General features: G+C 42.5%; 1 protein-coding gene across 1 annotated transcript; it reads left to right on the top strand.

Annotated features, from left to right (window-relative positions):
- Positions 1-2: 2 nt before the first annotated feature.
- On the top strand, positions 3-15234 carry TMEM169 (transmembrane protein 169). The gene is made up of 7 exons (XM_079311641.1): positions 3-101; positions 651-751; positions 6101-6321; positions 10757-11181; positions 12649-13218; positions 14681-14747; positions 14898-15234. The coding sequence occupies exons 4-7, from the start codon at positions 10878-10880 to the stop codon at positions 14917-14919; spliced, it is 963 nt and encodes a 320-aa protein (XP_079167767.1). The 5' UTR covers positions 3-101; positions 651-751; positions 6101-6321; positions 10757-10877; the 3' UTR covers positions 14920-15234.
- Positions 15235-15469: the final 235 nt, after the last annotated feature.

Here is a 15469-nt window from a genome sequence, read left to right as displayed (position 1 = left end):
CGCGCGGCCCCGCCCGCCCGCGGCTCGGCGCCGGGGACGGCGCAGCGGGGCCGGGCTCCTGGGCTCCTGTGGCACGGCACAGCGCGGCACCGGGGCGGCAGGTAAGGCAAGGGGGGCGGCTGACCGCTGTCGGTATCGCCCGGCTCCGGCCCCGCTGGGCAGAGACCGCCCAGCGCCCGCCAGGGGCCGGTGCCTCCGCTGGCGCCGCGGGGTCGCTGCCGCCGCAGCCCCGCGGTGAGCGCCCACCTGCCGCAGCCGCGGGCTCGTCTGCGTGCGGGTCCCCTTGGCTTTCCCTTCCGCTTCGGGTCACCTTCCCCGTGGGCGCGGGCGGGCACCTGAGGAGGGGCAGAGCCCGCAGGGTGTCACGGACACGGGAAGATGCTGGTGACCCCTGCGGGCGGGCACTCCTCTCTCCGGGCACGCACTTTGTTTGAAGAAGCCGTGAAGACTGAGGTTTACCATGTCCTCAATAGAGTCATTTTGGGATAAAATGCCTTTGTGGTGGTGGTGGTGTCTGTTCCCCCTCTCCGGCCCCCTTAAAATGTCCCTAACTAAGCTCAGTATTAATTGTTCAGCTGGCACAGAGGACAGGCAGCTTTATTTTCTTTACTATCCCACAGTGAGTGATAGCGCATCTTTGTCCATTGCAGGTGATTGTAACCAGCGCTGATGTGCCCAGAAGCATGTGTGTGCATGGTCAGTGTCTTTCCGGCATCTCCTCTGTCCTTTTCAATAGAAGAGATGTTTGAAAGTATGTCTCAATTTTATCTTGTTATTTTTGCCTTAGGAGAGTTGGCTAATGTGAGAAGAGAGTGAGGGTTTGGTTTTTTTTTTAAAGACATACAAGTGGGAGAATCATTGGATCTGTTTGGGGATTCTCATTTGTGAAACGAATTTATTTACTTTTCCAAAAGCATATTTTAAGGTTTAATACTTTAAATTTGGGACAATTTTAGGATAACCTCTTTATCCTGAAATTCATTGTGCTTTGATGGAAGCTCCTTTTTTAGTGTATGGGAGGGAAGTCATGGAGAAGTTAACACTGTGTTCAGATTCATTCGCCAGAGGGGGACAAGACAGGGGTGGATTTCTGCATGGTGACTTAGGCCGGTAAGGCAACTGTAATACAAAATTACCCTTTTTGAGTGGGTCAATGTTTGCAGAATAATTCAGTTTTTAAAGCATTCCACTTTCTGGAGGCAAAACGTGAAGCACTTCACAGCGAGGTGTCCCAGTGAGTGACACTGCAAAAAAAAAAACTTTCCCTCCCTTTAATTATCTTTCACAATCTGAGACTTCACAGATCCCCATTAACTGTCTCTGGCTGTCCTACATCTCTTAGGCAGGCCATATCAGAGCAATCATTAATTAATCCCAGGGAGAAGCACTCATCTGTGCTAGTGAATTAGATCTTCATATTCCAGGCTGTCTGCCATCCCAACTGAGCTGCATGGCTCCAAGGAAAATCCAGTGGGTCTTTCTACTCATGTGACTTTCTTGACTTCAGTGTTCTTTCTGGATAGCACCATCAAATAACTTTTCTTCCCTATCAGGATATATTGCTTGGTTTCTGGAATATCCTAATAGCAACAGAAATGCCATAAATAAGGGGCTGAATGTGTGAGTTAAGGTTCTGTGAGTGATGGGTGGGAGGAGAAAGGGGAAAGGCATAAAGACTGTACAGGAAGGAGGAGGAAAAATGAGACATCCTTTCCTTGGCATTCAGTGGAGGGTAGCCCCTTCTGGTACAAAACATATCCACAAAAAATAGATGTGGGATAACCAATGCTAACAGACATTTTCAGCAAAGCAATGGCTTCTGTGCCCTGTTGTTTGTGTTGCCTTTGAACCAAGAATTCAAACTGTACCTTTGTGTGAATCAATTGGATCCCAGTTGATGAAATTCAAAATTATTTAAGCTGAAAGGAAGAAAATCTTATTAACTAAAATCAATTTTAATCTCCTCATATGCTTGTACTTTCTTAATCACAAAGGAATGTTACTTTTCTTTCATTGATAGCATTGAAACGTGTTGGTCTGTCAGTCCACGCAGACAGTGGTAAATTCAGTAAGCATAAGGCTTTTGCATATTGATGTCACTCTATAAACAATGTTAAGATTATGAATTTTTATATGTTAGAAAATAGTGTCTGATTAGACACCTTATTTTTAATTTAATTTTTGCAGTATATGTCAGCTTGCATTTGGAAGAAAATAAATCTCTGTTTAAAGCCTCGAAGTCTAAATTTTTGTTTTTTGAAGTTAACCATCTGACTTTTTTTGCCTTAAGATAATTATCACTTAAAACATCAACCATTCAGAAGTCAAAATGACAAAAAAAGAATTCAGTAGTTTTTTCTACTTGTCAGCTCCTTTGGAGTTGTAGGATTAGCATATGTCATTCTTGAACATCTACTTTTTTATTTACATATTGAAGAGGAAAAACTAGATTTCCTGTTTTTACAGCTCCCAGATTGCATCTTGGCTTTGAATGAAGTAGTTCAATTTATTGAGATGAATAGGAAACTCTGAGTTTTCAGAAAAAGCTACTTTTGTCCACAGCTGACGTTGTGCTTTGCCAGCCTATGGCTCAGCTATTCAGCTGATGACACCTGCCAGTCCAGTATGCTGCCATGCTTTAAAAATCCTGGCACTGATATGTACTGCCTTGAGAATTCCTTATGGCATGCTGTCCTTCAGGGTGTCTGTGCCCCCCTATAGCTCAGAATCCACATTGGCAAGGGGGAAGGTCTCAAGAGTAGTTAAGTACCAACCTGATGTGAGAGAAGAGGTAGCTCCAAACAGGAGAGAAACCTTCACAGGACCCAAACCTTGTGACAGGTATCCCTGGGGTCAGCAGTCTCACAAGGAGGTAAGGGTAAAGGAGATTTAATGAAAAGCATCTTAGTGCCAGAAATAAAATTTTAAGGTGAGAGACAGCTTCTCGTAGAGGATTTCTGCTAGTTACCTTCAGAAAAATGCAGGCTTGCACTCCAGTAGCCTCTGCTTTCCCATTCTTACAGGTGCTCCAGGTTCATATTTTTGTTCTCCTGGGATACCAAAAACCACACAAAGTGTAGCAATAATACTTTCTTCCCTTCCCATACCTGTTCCAAGAAATGCTTTGCTTGAGCCAAAATCAAATGAAAGCTGGTTTGAGTTTGTGTCCTTACCTCTCTGTACCTTTCCATGGAATTATGCAACACGCCTCTTTGGAAATCCCTGCTACTTTCACCTCCTGTCTGTACATTCTCTCCTGAGGCTGCTTTTCCTTTCATCATCTCTCAACAGTGAGAGCCTTTCTGTTTTGTTGCTTCTGGTCAGCCCTAGCTAATGTTCAGGCTTTCTGGTCCATTCATCTTTTTAAGGACTTCCTCTCTGGAAAGGCACTTTATTCTCAGCTGTGTCTTGGAGGATTTCAGTCTCATTAGAAGATAATCAGGATTTTATAATCTTTTATCATTATCCCTAGGAATTTCATTCCAGTAATTGAAAAAAAAAAAAAAAAAGGGAGGGATACCAAGACAGACATCCCACTCAAAGAAGCAGAGTTTGAAGTGGTGCAAGATTCAGAATATCAGCATCAAACAGTTTGAAACTGCTAGGTAAGTAGGTAGTTTCTAAACAATCACACACCCTGCTAATACCATACTAATGATACTGAAGCATCCACTGGTCTGCAATTCAAAGTGCTGCATTTTTAATATCCTGGCATCACAGGTCTCTATCTGCTCTTGTATCCAATCAAAATTCCCCTGAGCCAAGTAATTCCTGCTGCTGGAGATACTGTCTAAATATCCTAGATTGTATTTACTGTGCAATGCATTAAACAATCCTGAATCACTCCCAGGAGAATATTCCAGTTCTCTCTCTGTGTAGTTGTGCTCTCCAGCAACTCATGGGCTGCAGCCAGGTGTTACTCAGAGAAAGCTCTGATTTGAAGCCCCCAAGTATCTTGCCTAAAGAAGAACCACAGGATATATGTAGCTTGTTGGTATTTTTCAGATATTTTCCAGACTGGATTTATACTTGACTGTATTTTCCATTAGGCTGTATGGCTGCAACTGCTTCCTCTGTAATTGCAGGTATTTCAATGTGTGGTTTCTCCTCATTTTGTCAGAGTAAAGCACTGGGTGCTTGATCTTGCCAGCACAAAACAGGGCAGGAAAGGAGATTGAGAATGATATAGGGATTTTCTGAGTAGGAAGGAAGGAAAAAGAGTCTGAGGTGTTAACCAGGGTCCTTGCTTCTAGTTATTGTAGAGGTCAGAAAAGACCAGCATGTATTTAAACCTTTTCTTGAGAGCACTGTGTATGTGTTGTGTAGAAGGTGTTTTCTCTGCACTGTGGTGTGGGAGATGAGGGGCTCAAAGCTCTGTTTTACTTGCTTTTTTACTGCTTTCTAGGCATGTGCTTGGATGCCTGGGGGGAGGAGACACAACTCTGATTTTTGTATGCAGCAAGTTCCTAGTGCATCTTCCAATCCCAACCAAGGACTAGTCGGGTCTTATACCAATAAAAATAGATGCTACACTTGATCCCAGCCTAAAGGCACTACTATGGGGGCAGGAAGTTTAACAGGATGTCCTGTTTTGGCAAATCCAGAAGTGAGGGGTAGAGCAGGGGAACAGAAAAAGCATGCCTCTACAGTTGAATCTAATTTTTCCTGCAAAATTTAGGGACTTTGGTTGAGTTTATTCAAGACTCATATCTAAATGCTTAGTTTGCTTTGAAGATTTCAAACCTTCCATTTCCAAATCAGGCTCCTTTTAAAGCCTTGGTTCTCTTCAAAGGCTAATGTGCCCATTCCATTCATTGACATTTTTAGATAATATAATAAAAATAAAGAAACAGATACCGTCCGTGTGGAGGCAGTGGGAAGCTTTGTGTCTTTTATCTCAATTTCTCTTTCTTCTAGCAGTCTGTTCAAATAGGTGGGAAGACAGGGCAAGATAGTATTTCAGGCTTTTGCTCCAAAAAAGGTAGACTAGTACACTTAGTGGATTTTTTTAAAAGTTGGTATGCAAGATTGACTGAACATTCCATTTAATATAAAATAAAAAACTCAGCTACTCTTGTATGCTGTCTTCCAGTCTTCAGTAATAAGTGGTCTAGACAGCAGTTATTGTTCTGTGACATTTGGAAAAGTTATGGAACAGCAAAGGAAAATTATCTGATTCATAAAACAGATACTCTGCAAAATGTCCTTGACTTTAAAAATGTCCTTGGAAAATGTCATTTAGAAGCAGTATAGTGATACTGTGGAATGCATCTCTCCACTACTTTTTTTTTTTTGGTGTTTTGTCTGTATGTGTAGAATGCTGTCAGCGAGTGTTTGGTGTCTCGTGGAATGGAAGGGAGAGCAAGGGGTCCTGAGCCACCCACCATGGCCATGGGAGCCAGGAAGCCTTTAATCCACACCCAAGCAAGTCCAGTCTTGCTGCAGCTCCAGTGATGGTCAGCAGCTGAGCTGGCCACAGCAGGTTTGGCTCATGGTGTGGTGCAGGGCAGCTACAGGATCTGTGTGCCTGTGATAAACTAGAGAGATTGAGCAAACTTGGGTCTGTCAGTGCTTGCCCACAGAAATCATGTTGCTTGCCCATGCCTCCCTTTGCTTTTAGCTTGAGCTTTTAGCACCCTCTGCTCCCGAGGGGAAGGCATGGAGCGTGGGGGGCTCCACTAGGAAACACCTGTACAGCTTTTGGTGACTTGGGTCATCTTACTGTGTTATCCCCTCTGCTCAGGTGCTCAGTGCTGTCCTCTGCTTTTTGAAGTCTGCTCCTGCTTGGAAGCACACCCAGCACACGGTCATTCTTCTTGTTTCTCTTTCCAAGAAATGAAAGTGCTTGGAAGCCTATGGATTAGGCAGGGAGGGAAGGATGGATGTGGACTTTGAACTTTGGTATTTGCTTTCTTTTACCTGACTGAGGTGGCAGAGGTAGATGTTTTCCTTTGTTGCTCTACAGAGACTTAATATAGTTTGAAATCAGCCACTGCCAGGAGGGATAGTTTTTCCCTCCTCCTTTAGACATTTCTTCCTGTGGAAGGAGCTGCTTGGTGAAGAATCTATATGGCTAAAAATAACATTTTATTTTTTTCAGTGAGATAAATCCCCCTGTCAAGCTCACCACAAGCTGCACAGACCCTGTGCAGGGAGGAGCTGATAGGAAGGAGCTGTTCTTGCCTCACCATCTAATATGCCATTCATCAAAGCCTTGAGTATTTGCTAGTTTCAAGTAACCATGCAATCTAGTTTGAGCTATTTCACCATGAAATAAAGAGGAAACAGACATCCTCTGATTTAGCAGGTGAGGATGCATATGTGAAAGATAATGTGGAATCATTTAGGTATTTAAAACAGATCCAAAGCTGTGGAGGGAGCCCTACCATTTGGGCTTTTTCCTACATAATGTGTGAATTAAATGTGATTTCCTATATATGTCTTGTCACATGTTTTTCTAGGGCCTGGAGGCTGCATGTTCTGTGTTAGACCAATGCATTTTATCATAACATGATTGGTTGGAGACAGGCAGATCTGTCCTGAACAGCTGGATGCATCTAATAGCACCTATTTTTCCTGTGTACAGTTTGTCAGCAGATAACCCCTTTAAAAATAATAGGGGTTGGAAAAGATCCTTTGGGTAACATGCATACTCAAAACCATGCACATGCACAAAATCAGAGGTGGGGGTTTGAGTGGACATGGGGTTGGGGATGCAGAGATTATGGAGTAAAAGCAGCAAGAAAAAGAAGATCTGTAGCTGGGAAGCTCTCTCAAGGTGTGTCTCTGGGGTAGATTTCCCTTTATCTCTTCCCCATCCTGCATAAATCACAGTGTTTCTAAAGCACAGGTTGTTTTTTTGTTTCTGCAGACAACCCCTGCATGATGTGAGTGAAGAAGCCGTGCCAGTTCCTCTTATGTGTTGTACATTTTATGTGACTATAAAAATAAAAATTTATGCTACTTGCTTCTTACCGTCTACATTTTTTCCTCTCGTGTCTGCTCTGAGCAATCATAAAAAGGTTACTTGTGCTGTAACAGAGATTTAAGATCAAGGATTTTATTAGCTTGCAGGAAGGCTCTTCCTTCCAGTCTGCATTCATACCAGATAATTTCTCTTCTGTTAGCAGCAGGATCAAACCCTGAAAACCAATGGAAGAAGCTTTCTTTGACCTAAATGGTGCAAGGCCAAGCTTTTAGGCTCCTGTTTTGTGTGTCAAAGACTATTACTGTCACAGGAAGCATAAGCAGCTGTAACTTTCCGGCATAGTAACAGAAGACTGTGCTGCTAAAAATTACAAAGTGTTTTTGCAGAGCAGCCTCCCCAGGGTTCTCCATCTGTTTTCATATGGAGATTAATAACAAATTGTTTGGCTAATAAACTGCTCCTTGCTATCTCTGAAACATGACCATTTCTTTTCCTTCCCTCCCATGGACAGTTATTAGATTCCTGTCTGCCCCCGTGCTCCCATGTGGGAGGCATCACTAGTATGAGATGCACAGCAATTGTTAATGTTTCAGCTCCACAGCAAAGCTTTCAGAGTGAAGATTTTGGTGTGTGGCTGAAGAAACTGATGGTGTGGACAGCTATGTAGTGCTGAGAGCTGGCCTTATTCTTAGAAGTTGTAAAGAAAAAGAAGAGAGGAAAATTAAGCTCTTTGTACACTACTGTGATTTCTGTAAGAGCCCATTTCTTGTTTGCAGCTATAGATAAAATATTCCTAGGAAAAATAGGACTGAGGCTTGAACCTGTTCAACTCAGCAGCACTGCTGTGGGATGTAGGGCTGATGGTGATATTTTGAAGTGCTGTGTTCAGAAGTCTGGACCAGCTGGCAGGGGATATTCTAGCTACTGCATTGGGAAGCCAATGAGAGAAAAATAAACATGTACTGTGAGAATAGGCAAAAGATCAGGAGGGATCTTTGTGATATTCAATCTGACTGCTCCCTAATTCAAACTAGAGGACTTCCCCTCTTCTGGTCAAGTACAGGTGACCACAATTTTGCCAAGATAGCCAGTCCAGATTTGCAAGTTTCCCATGATAGTTTATCACCCAGTGATATATACCAAGGGACACCTACCCACTTTGTTAAAACACCTACCTAACGTCTGCCCTGTATTTGCATCTTTCAGATTTTTATCTCACTACATCCTCCTCTGCTGGGTCACAAGCATCTCCTACATGCTTATGGTTTTGATGTAGACAGACTGACATCAGATTTTACCTTCTTGTGCCTTAAACAGAATAATGTGAGTTCCTTCTCTTCCTTACCCTAAGGGCTTTGACTCAGCCACAGCAACAGTGCTTCTTAGGGGCTTGTCCCCCATTGCCCATTCCCTCTCCTTTTTTCAGCCAGAGGAGAAACTGAGCTTCCACTCTCAGATTACCCTGCTGTGAAGGTGTTTCTAGTCCTGGTGGTAACTCACAAAGGCAGTAGCTGCTATAGTGGGGTGGGAACATCAGACATAGCAAAATAACTTGGGGATCATAGGCATCTTCTGGTCATTACTCAGCATTCTGCCTGCATGATGAGAAAGGAACAGGACACAGATTGCCAGTGCCTATCTGTGGGAGATTGAAAAGGGATGTCACCTTGCACAGTCAAAGCTGACATAGTCCTTTGAGCTTTGGCATCACACTGAGAACTGACATTAAGTTTAAGCAAGACCCCAACTGGATCAACTTTGAGAAAACAAAAAAGCTCAACTACAAATATTTGCCTGTAGCTTTGTGTTATTTTTAAATGTTACTTGTAAGTCATCCCCTTCTCAATTCAGTAGGGACTGGACATGGAACTACAGCCAGGAACTTTGGGAATCCAATAAACTTTTGTGTCTCCAGACTTTTAGTAGATTATTCCAAAAGTGATGCTTTTGATTTCTCTGTTTCCAGGCCTATTTTCTTCTCTTTTGGAAGCAGAATCTCACTGGTGTCTCAAGGGCTCATTAGGCTCAATCAGGTAATTTCAGGGGTTTTAAAGATGCAAGACATGAAGCTTTACAGCTGATTTTCAGAGAAAAATATTGGTGCCTATTGTACTTTCTAAATTAATTTACTACAAAGAGCAAGTTTATTCCATAGCATAAACTCCTTCCACTTACCCCTAAAGGCATTTATTAAAAAAAAAAAACAAAAAAAAAAACACAAAAGCTTATGTGAATTTCTGTTTTCCAGTACGTCTGTTAATTTAGGCATACATATTTTTTGGCAGGTATGATGGCAATCTAAACAGACTCTTTCCAGCCATGCTGCAGAGCTAAAAGTATTGTCTGCCCAGTGATTTAGAAGTAGTCTGGCTTCTGGGGTATGCTGAATCTTGAGGGGTTTTAAAGTCCATTTTATGTGTCTTCTGATCACCAAGGAAGATTTATTTTCTCAAATGCACAAAAATAATCTGAATTGTTGAATTCTTCAAGGCTCCATAGAGCCAAATGGGCACAGTTTTAGGCGTTAAAGTGATACAATTACAAGTTTTGTGTGGGTGTGGTGTGTGTAAGTGTGAGTTTATGAGACATAAATAGTTGATCTAAAGTTCTGCACAAAATTTCAAAACAGACCAGCAAAATATTACATCTGTGGGAAGACCAGGATCGTACTGCCAAATTTAAAAATGCTCAACTTTTTTCTGTAATTCATTCAAATATAACTATTTCCTCAGCATTATGTAGGCTATAAACTATGACACCTGTGTTTCTTAATTTCCTGTTAAAGGAAAGACTCACTTATAGGTAGAAGTAACTGGTCAAATCCATTCCTTTAAATACAAATGTTCAACCCAGCTCTTCAAAATTGTTAAAATGTATTGTACTCAGATTTGTACCTAAGTACTTCATGAATACTTGGCATAGTTAGTTTCCTTAAATGTTATGAAATCTGAGAATCATTAATCCTTTTTCCATATTCATGGAGCAGGATTTGTCTGCCTTGATGCATGTTTAATTATGTGGCAGCTTTCCCATGGATGACAGTTTCACTTGATATCACTGTTAACTTTGCTTGAATAAGGAGCAAAAAATTATTCTTGTTAGAAAGATTTGTGAAGACTTGTGTAGTTTTCTCTGTGGAATCAGAAAAATTTGCTGTAGTTCCCAATTCCCTCTCCAGGAAAGTCATCTAAATAATAATTTTGCTTTAAATCCACTGTATATTCTGTATTTCTTAAGTATGGCAGCACTACATATTGCTGAATTGCTAAAGTTTGAAACTTCATTCATTTTGACATAATTTGATTGGGTTTTGTAATATCCTTGCAAAGGGGAGTAAATCCTTAGATGGTCAAAATGAGAAAGGCTGGCACAAATACAGCTTTGTAATGCTGGACAAGCACAGTGTTCCAGTTGCATTTGTCTCTAGGCCAGTCCCTTAAATTGTAAACTTCTTTTTCATCTATGGTTTCAATACTTTATTCTGATGCATTTGGGCCAAAACCATTGTCTTCTGTTTGTTTGCAGAGGAATGCTAAATTCATCCAGTAAGCTGGCTATGTTTAATCCCTTCTTATAAATGTTAATGCTCTTTCCAGTAGCTTTGCTTTGTTATAGTGAAAACTGGACCCTTAGAATCAAGATAGATGAGATACCACAAAGCATGTATCCATGTAAGAGAACTGGTGATCAGGACAGTAAAAGAGAGCTTCAGGTGACATTTAAACCAGTTGGAAGTAATCCCTTTTTGGGAAAATTCTTGCAATCTTTTCTGCTTTTTCAGAAAGACACTTTTTGAGCCTTCTCTCTCATTCTAGGCTGGGAATGGAGCTCATAGTTGGATACCAGCAGCAGGACATCTTACCAGAACAAATCATCCATGGGACCATTGTTAATCAATGACTTCTAAGTGCAGGATTGGTGCTGTTGGATTGGAAACAGGTGCTACAAGATGCCAGGTGAGGTGACTGAGAGCAGCAGCAGGATGGAGGAGACTGTGCACAAGGACAGCAAGTCTGGAGGCCAGAGCCCTCGCTGTGGCACCATGAGAAGGGCTATGGCAACCACTGTCACCTTTGATGGGGAAGCCACTATGGACCGGAGGAAAAAGAAGAAGAAAGAGTCCCGGCCCGAGTCAATCATAGTGTATCGGTCCGAGAATGACAATAAGGTGGAAGAAGAACAGGTGGATGAAGAAGGAGGGGAGAGGAGCGCTGAGGAAGGCTCCAAGTTCCTGGGTCAGTCTATGACAGATGGTATGTAGTCCTGAGAACACTCACTTCACATAAGCTTTTTGATGCCATCATGCTCTAAGGTCAAATGGAAGTGACTGTGGGACCAACCCTCTCCAAGACTGCAGGCAAGGAGAGCTTGAGTTCATATATGAACATGCTCTGAAACAGAAAGCATTACAGGCTGACTTGGGATGTCTCCTGCAGTTCTTTGCAAAGTTTGGTTGTACTCCAGTCTTAGTTTTAAATGTATGTGCTGGTTGGGGTTGATGTGCTGGTTGCAGTGCTAAGCATGCATTAAGCCAGTGATGTCATTCTAAGCTGTCATCAAGCCACTGTCCATGCCTGAACAACAGCCTGTTAAGTGAAAGGATGGAAGCAGATGGAGATAGTGGCTCTACCTTTGATAGGGAATTTAACTCATTATCTAGGATTTACTGTAGCCTTCTGTTTGCATACACTCAGCACAGCTTCCTCTTGAAGGGTGATTATTTGGCAAGGTCATCATGGGGCATCTTTGAGTCACTTTCACTTCTGCTATCTATCCTGGGTATCCTTGCAGGGAAGAAGGGTAGAAGGCAGGTCCTGTGGCTGTGAGACAGCAGTGCAGGCTGAGAGGGGCTTAAATGCTCCTGGTCCACCAGTGCACCAAATTCTCCCATGATTCCAGACCCTATCATCATTACTTGCCTGCTGCCTTCCTATTTCTGTGGAGCACTTCAAGCTGCTCAGCCTCTCTTTAAGAGTTTCTGAAGACCGAGCTAGTCAGAATTAAGACCAGGAGGAAATATACTGTAGCCCCAAATAGGAGTTTAGGGTCATTACCATTGCAAGGCCAATCCTATACCAATGTCACTTGAAAGCTAAGGCATTGCCTTTATAACTTTAACACATATGCCATCACTGTCCAGTTTGGCACCTCTACTGATTTCTTAAAATGCAAATATAATTTTATGACACTTTGTTAAGTTTTTCTAAACTTCAAAAATTAATTTGGATTGAGATGCAATGCAAATGTAAAGTGAAATATTAGCTATTCAGGTATAATTCCATGTGTGGATGTGCTTATTCCGAAGCAAGAGTCTCAGTAGTATTTATCTAATTAATCCCAAGTGTCCATGCTGTTCAGGAATAAATCCATGAAGTAAACAGAGAAAACAGGCGTGCCATTTTCATTTGAGTTACTCTGTCTCATCTCATTCTCCTATACTCTTGCAGCATTTTCCATTCACATATTATCCTTAGTGGAGATACTGGAATTTTTTCCCTTGTGATTTCTGTCATCTGGAATTCCTGTCATTAGATCTTCTTCCATTTTCTTCTGTGGTAATTTTCTTCATACTGCATTGCTTCTTGCCTTCCATCTTTTAAAATTTGCTTTTAACTGTAACTTCATATGCACTATCTAATTTCTTTGGGTCTTTGAGGATTTACACAAAATACTTTGTACAGAAAATAAATCTGATGTAGATGAGTTTATCTGTGTTGTAGGTGTCTGGAACATGCCTTTAGACAGCCGATATGTCACCTTGACTGGAACAATCACCAGGGGAAAGAAGAAAGGTCAGATGGTGGACATCCACGTCACACTGACAGATAAAGAGCTGCAGGAACTGGCTAAGTCAAAGGAACCTCCTAAAGAAGATGTACCTGAGCAGAAGAAGAAATGTGATGTTGGATTAGACAGAGGACCCCACATAGTCCTCTGGACCATCATCTGCCTCCCCATCATTTTTGTAGTGTCCTTCGTGGTTTCATTCTACTATGGAACCATTACATGGTACAACATCTTCTTGGTGTACAATGAAGAGAGGACCTTCTGGCACAAAATCACCTTTTGTCCCTTTTTGATTATCTTCTACCCAATTATAATTATGGTTGTTTCTTTCTCCCTAGGCCTGTATTCAGCTGTAGCCCAGGTAGCATGGTCCTTTGGGTACTGGTGGCGTGCTGTCAGGGATATGGAGAAAGGATTCTGTGGCTGGCTCTGCAGCAAGCTGGGCTTGGAAGATTGTTCTCCATACAGCATTGTTGAGCTGCTTGATTCTGACAATATCTCAGGTAGTCTCTCTGGCAAGAGCTCTGCACAGGGGGTTGAGACCTCAGCAGTCTGAGCTTTTGTCCTGGGTGACTATTTTGGTCACATGCGAGTGTTCTCATCTAGAAAATAATACACTGATTTTTTTTTATATTCATATATATTTAAACACAAACTTAATGAATAAAATATTGGGCTGAGAGTCCTCTTTAAATGTCACAGAGGGCAAGAATGCTAGCTTCACATGCTCTGGGTGGGGAGGTGCATGGCTTTCCAAGGATTTACCATGTGTTGTAGCTAATTACAGCTTCTGGGAATCATAAGAAAATCCAGGTCTGTATGGGTCTGGCTGTTTGTGGAGTAGCAGAGATATATTATGAAAAGTCCACTTCTGTCAAGGTAGACTTTAGTTTTCGGCAACAGGACATAGTAGTGACCTATGACACAGTGAAAAGACTCTGCTCGGGGGATGAATTCAGGAGATAAGAACCCATTCAGAGGTGAAGGCTAAATTGCACAATGGGTGATGTTCTGCAGTTTTCTTAGAAAGGGTCCTTTCCCAGTCCTTAGCAGGCTGACTGCTTAGACACTGTCAGAGTCCAGTGTCACAGATCACTAGAATAGTGGGAGAGGACAGCATAGCTGCCAACAAAGGCAAGTGAGTTCTGCACTGACCTGAAACAGCCCCATCACATGAAGAGCAGGGCTTGCTTTGTAATGTGGTGTGGGGGGCCTGATGGAGCTGTTACCAAGAACCCTCAAGTGACTGCAGGTGCTCAGGTAGGAGCACACCTGAAGGATCTCTAGATATGTGCACTGCTAGGGAGGAATGGTCTACAAGAGTCATACACAGTGTGCAGTGTGTATGTATGTAGGGATATGTATAGGGAAGAATATAGGGAGGAAACACCTGCTCTAAGGAGATGCCTGCCCCTAAGGAAGGGGAAATCCATTTACATCTCACTGCAATGCAGGTGTGGATTTGCAGCACCTGGATTTAGGGAGCTGGAGTTGAAGGTGCGTGGGATGTGAAGGGCTCTGAAACAAGTTATTCTGGTTTTCAAGTTGCTCTTATGGAAGAGTTGTTGGACCTCCCCTTTCAGAATGGGGGAGTTCAGGAGTTCATGTCTATCTGTGCCTCAGCTCTGGAAATGTGTGTTGCCTTCCCCACCTCATCTCTCTTCCCAGTTAATTATGTGGAAGAACAATGGATCATACATCCTCCTTCCCTCGTGTCTCATTTTCATAATGATTTCTGGATTTTTCATGGCATCATAGTGGGCTTCTTGACCAGGCTGAGTTGGCCACAATAGCCTGGAGAAATTTTAATTGTCTCTTTAAAAAATGACTAGCAGAAAAGTTCTTTTTTTCTCCATCGACTGTTGGGGTTTTGGCCTAAGAAGGAGATGAGCAAAATAAAAGAGAGGTATAGCAGATTCTAATGGGGGCTGAGTAACATATCTGAAACATGGTTAATTCTCTTAGTGCTCCAGTTCAGCTGGTGCTGCTGGAAAGTCTATGAGCCCCAAGCCCACCATTTGCATGCATGTAGGTAGGAAAGTTCTAGCATGCAGTCTGTCAGCTGCAGTTACTCCTGTCTCTGTAGGTGTCTCACTTCCCCAGTCTTCCTATTTAGGATGGTAAAAAGAAGAATTCAGAAGCTGGATTTCACAGAAACTGATGCTTTGTGTTGTATTTTAAGGTTGAGCTCAAGACTACACTGACTGTCCTGGTTAGAACATCTGGGAGCTGGTGATGTATAAACAAGTCCATGTGATCCTCTAGTCCTGACACTGAGAAATAAGTAGTTCCTGCTGCATCCTTGGTCCCTGGGAGGTGAAAGGAGCCCCTTAGCATTGGCTGAAGGCTTAACAGTGAATAATGCTCAAACCAAATATCAAGAGCAGTCTTGGCCCCACACTTAACTGAGAAAGCAGTGGTGCTCCCTGGGCACAGCTAGAGACAGGCTGTGTTTATTGTTTCCTACTATCATTTTTTACTGTTGAAATCTTTCCAAGCAATTACCACCTTCCAGGGAAGCACCAATCTGTGAGGCAATGCCAGGTAGTTCAGTGGGATTCAAAGAGGCTGATATATGCCTGGGACTGGTTCAAGCAGTGGAATGCCTTTCACAGGCCTGTTCCAATCAGGCAGGCTGATATGCCTCTGAATTAATGGAGATGCTGAGGATAAACCATGCCAATGCTGGCAGTCTGTAGTGACCCAATGCAGCCACTCTGCTTAATACTGCTCCACATGGAAATTGCAGGCTCC

This window comes from Erithacus rubecula (assembly GCF_903797595.1).
Source record: "Erithacus rubecula genome assembly, chromosome: 8".
Taxonomy (NCBI): domain Eukaryota; kingdom Metazoa; phylum Chordata; class Aves; order Passeriformes; family Muscicapidae; genus Erithacus; species Erithacus rubecula.
The sequence above is the reverse complement of the archived record's forward strand: the minus strand, read 5'-3'. Positions and strand labels throughout refer to the sequence as shown.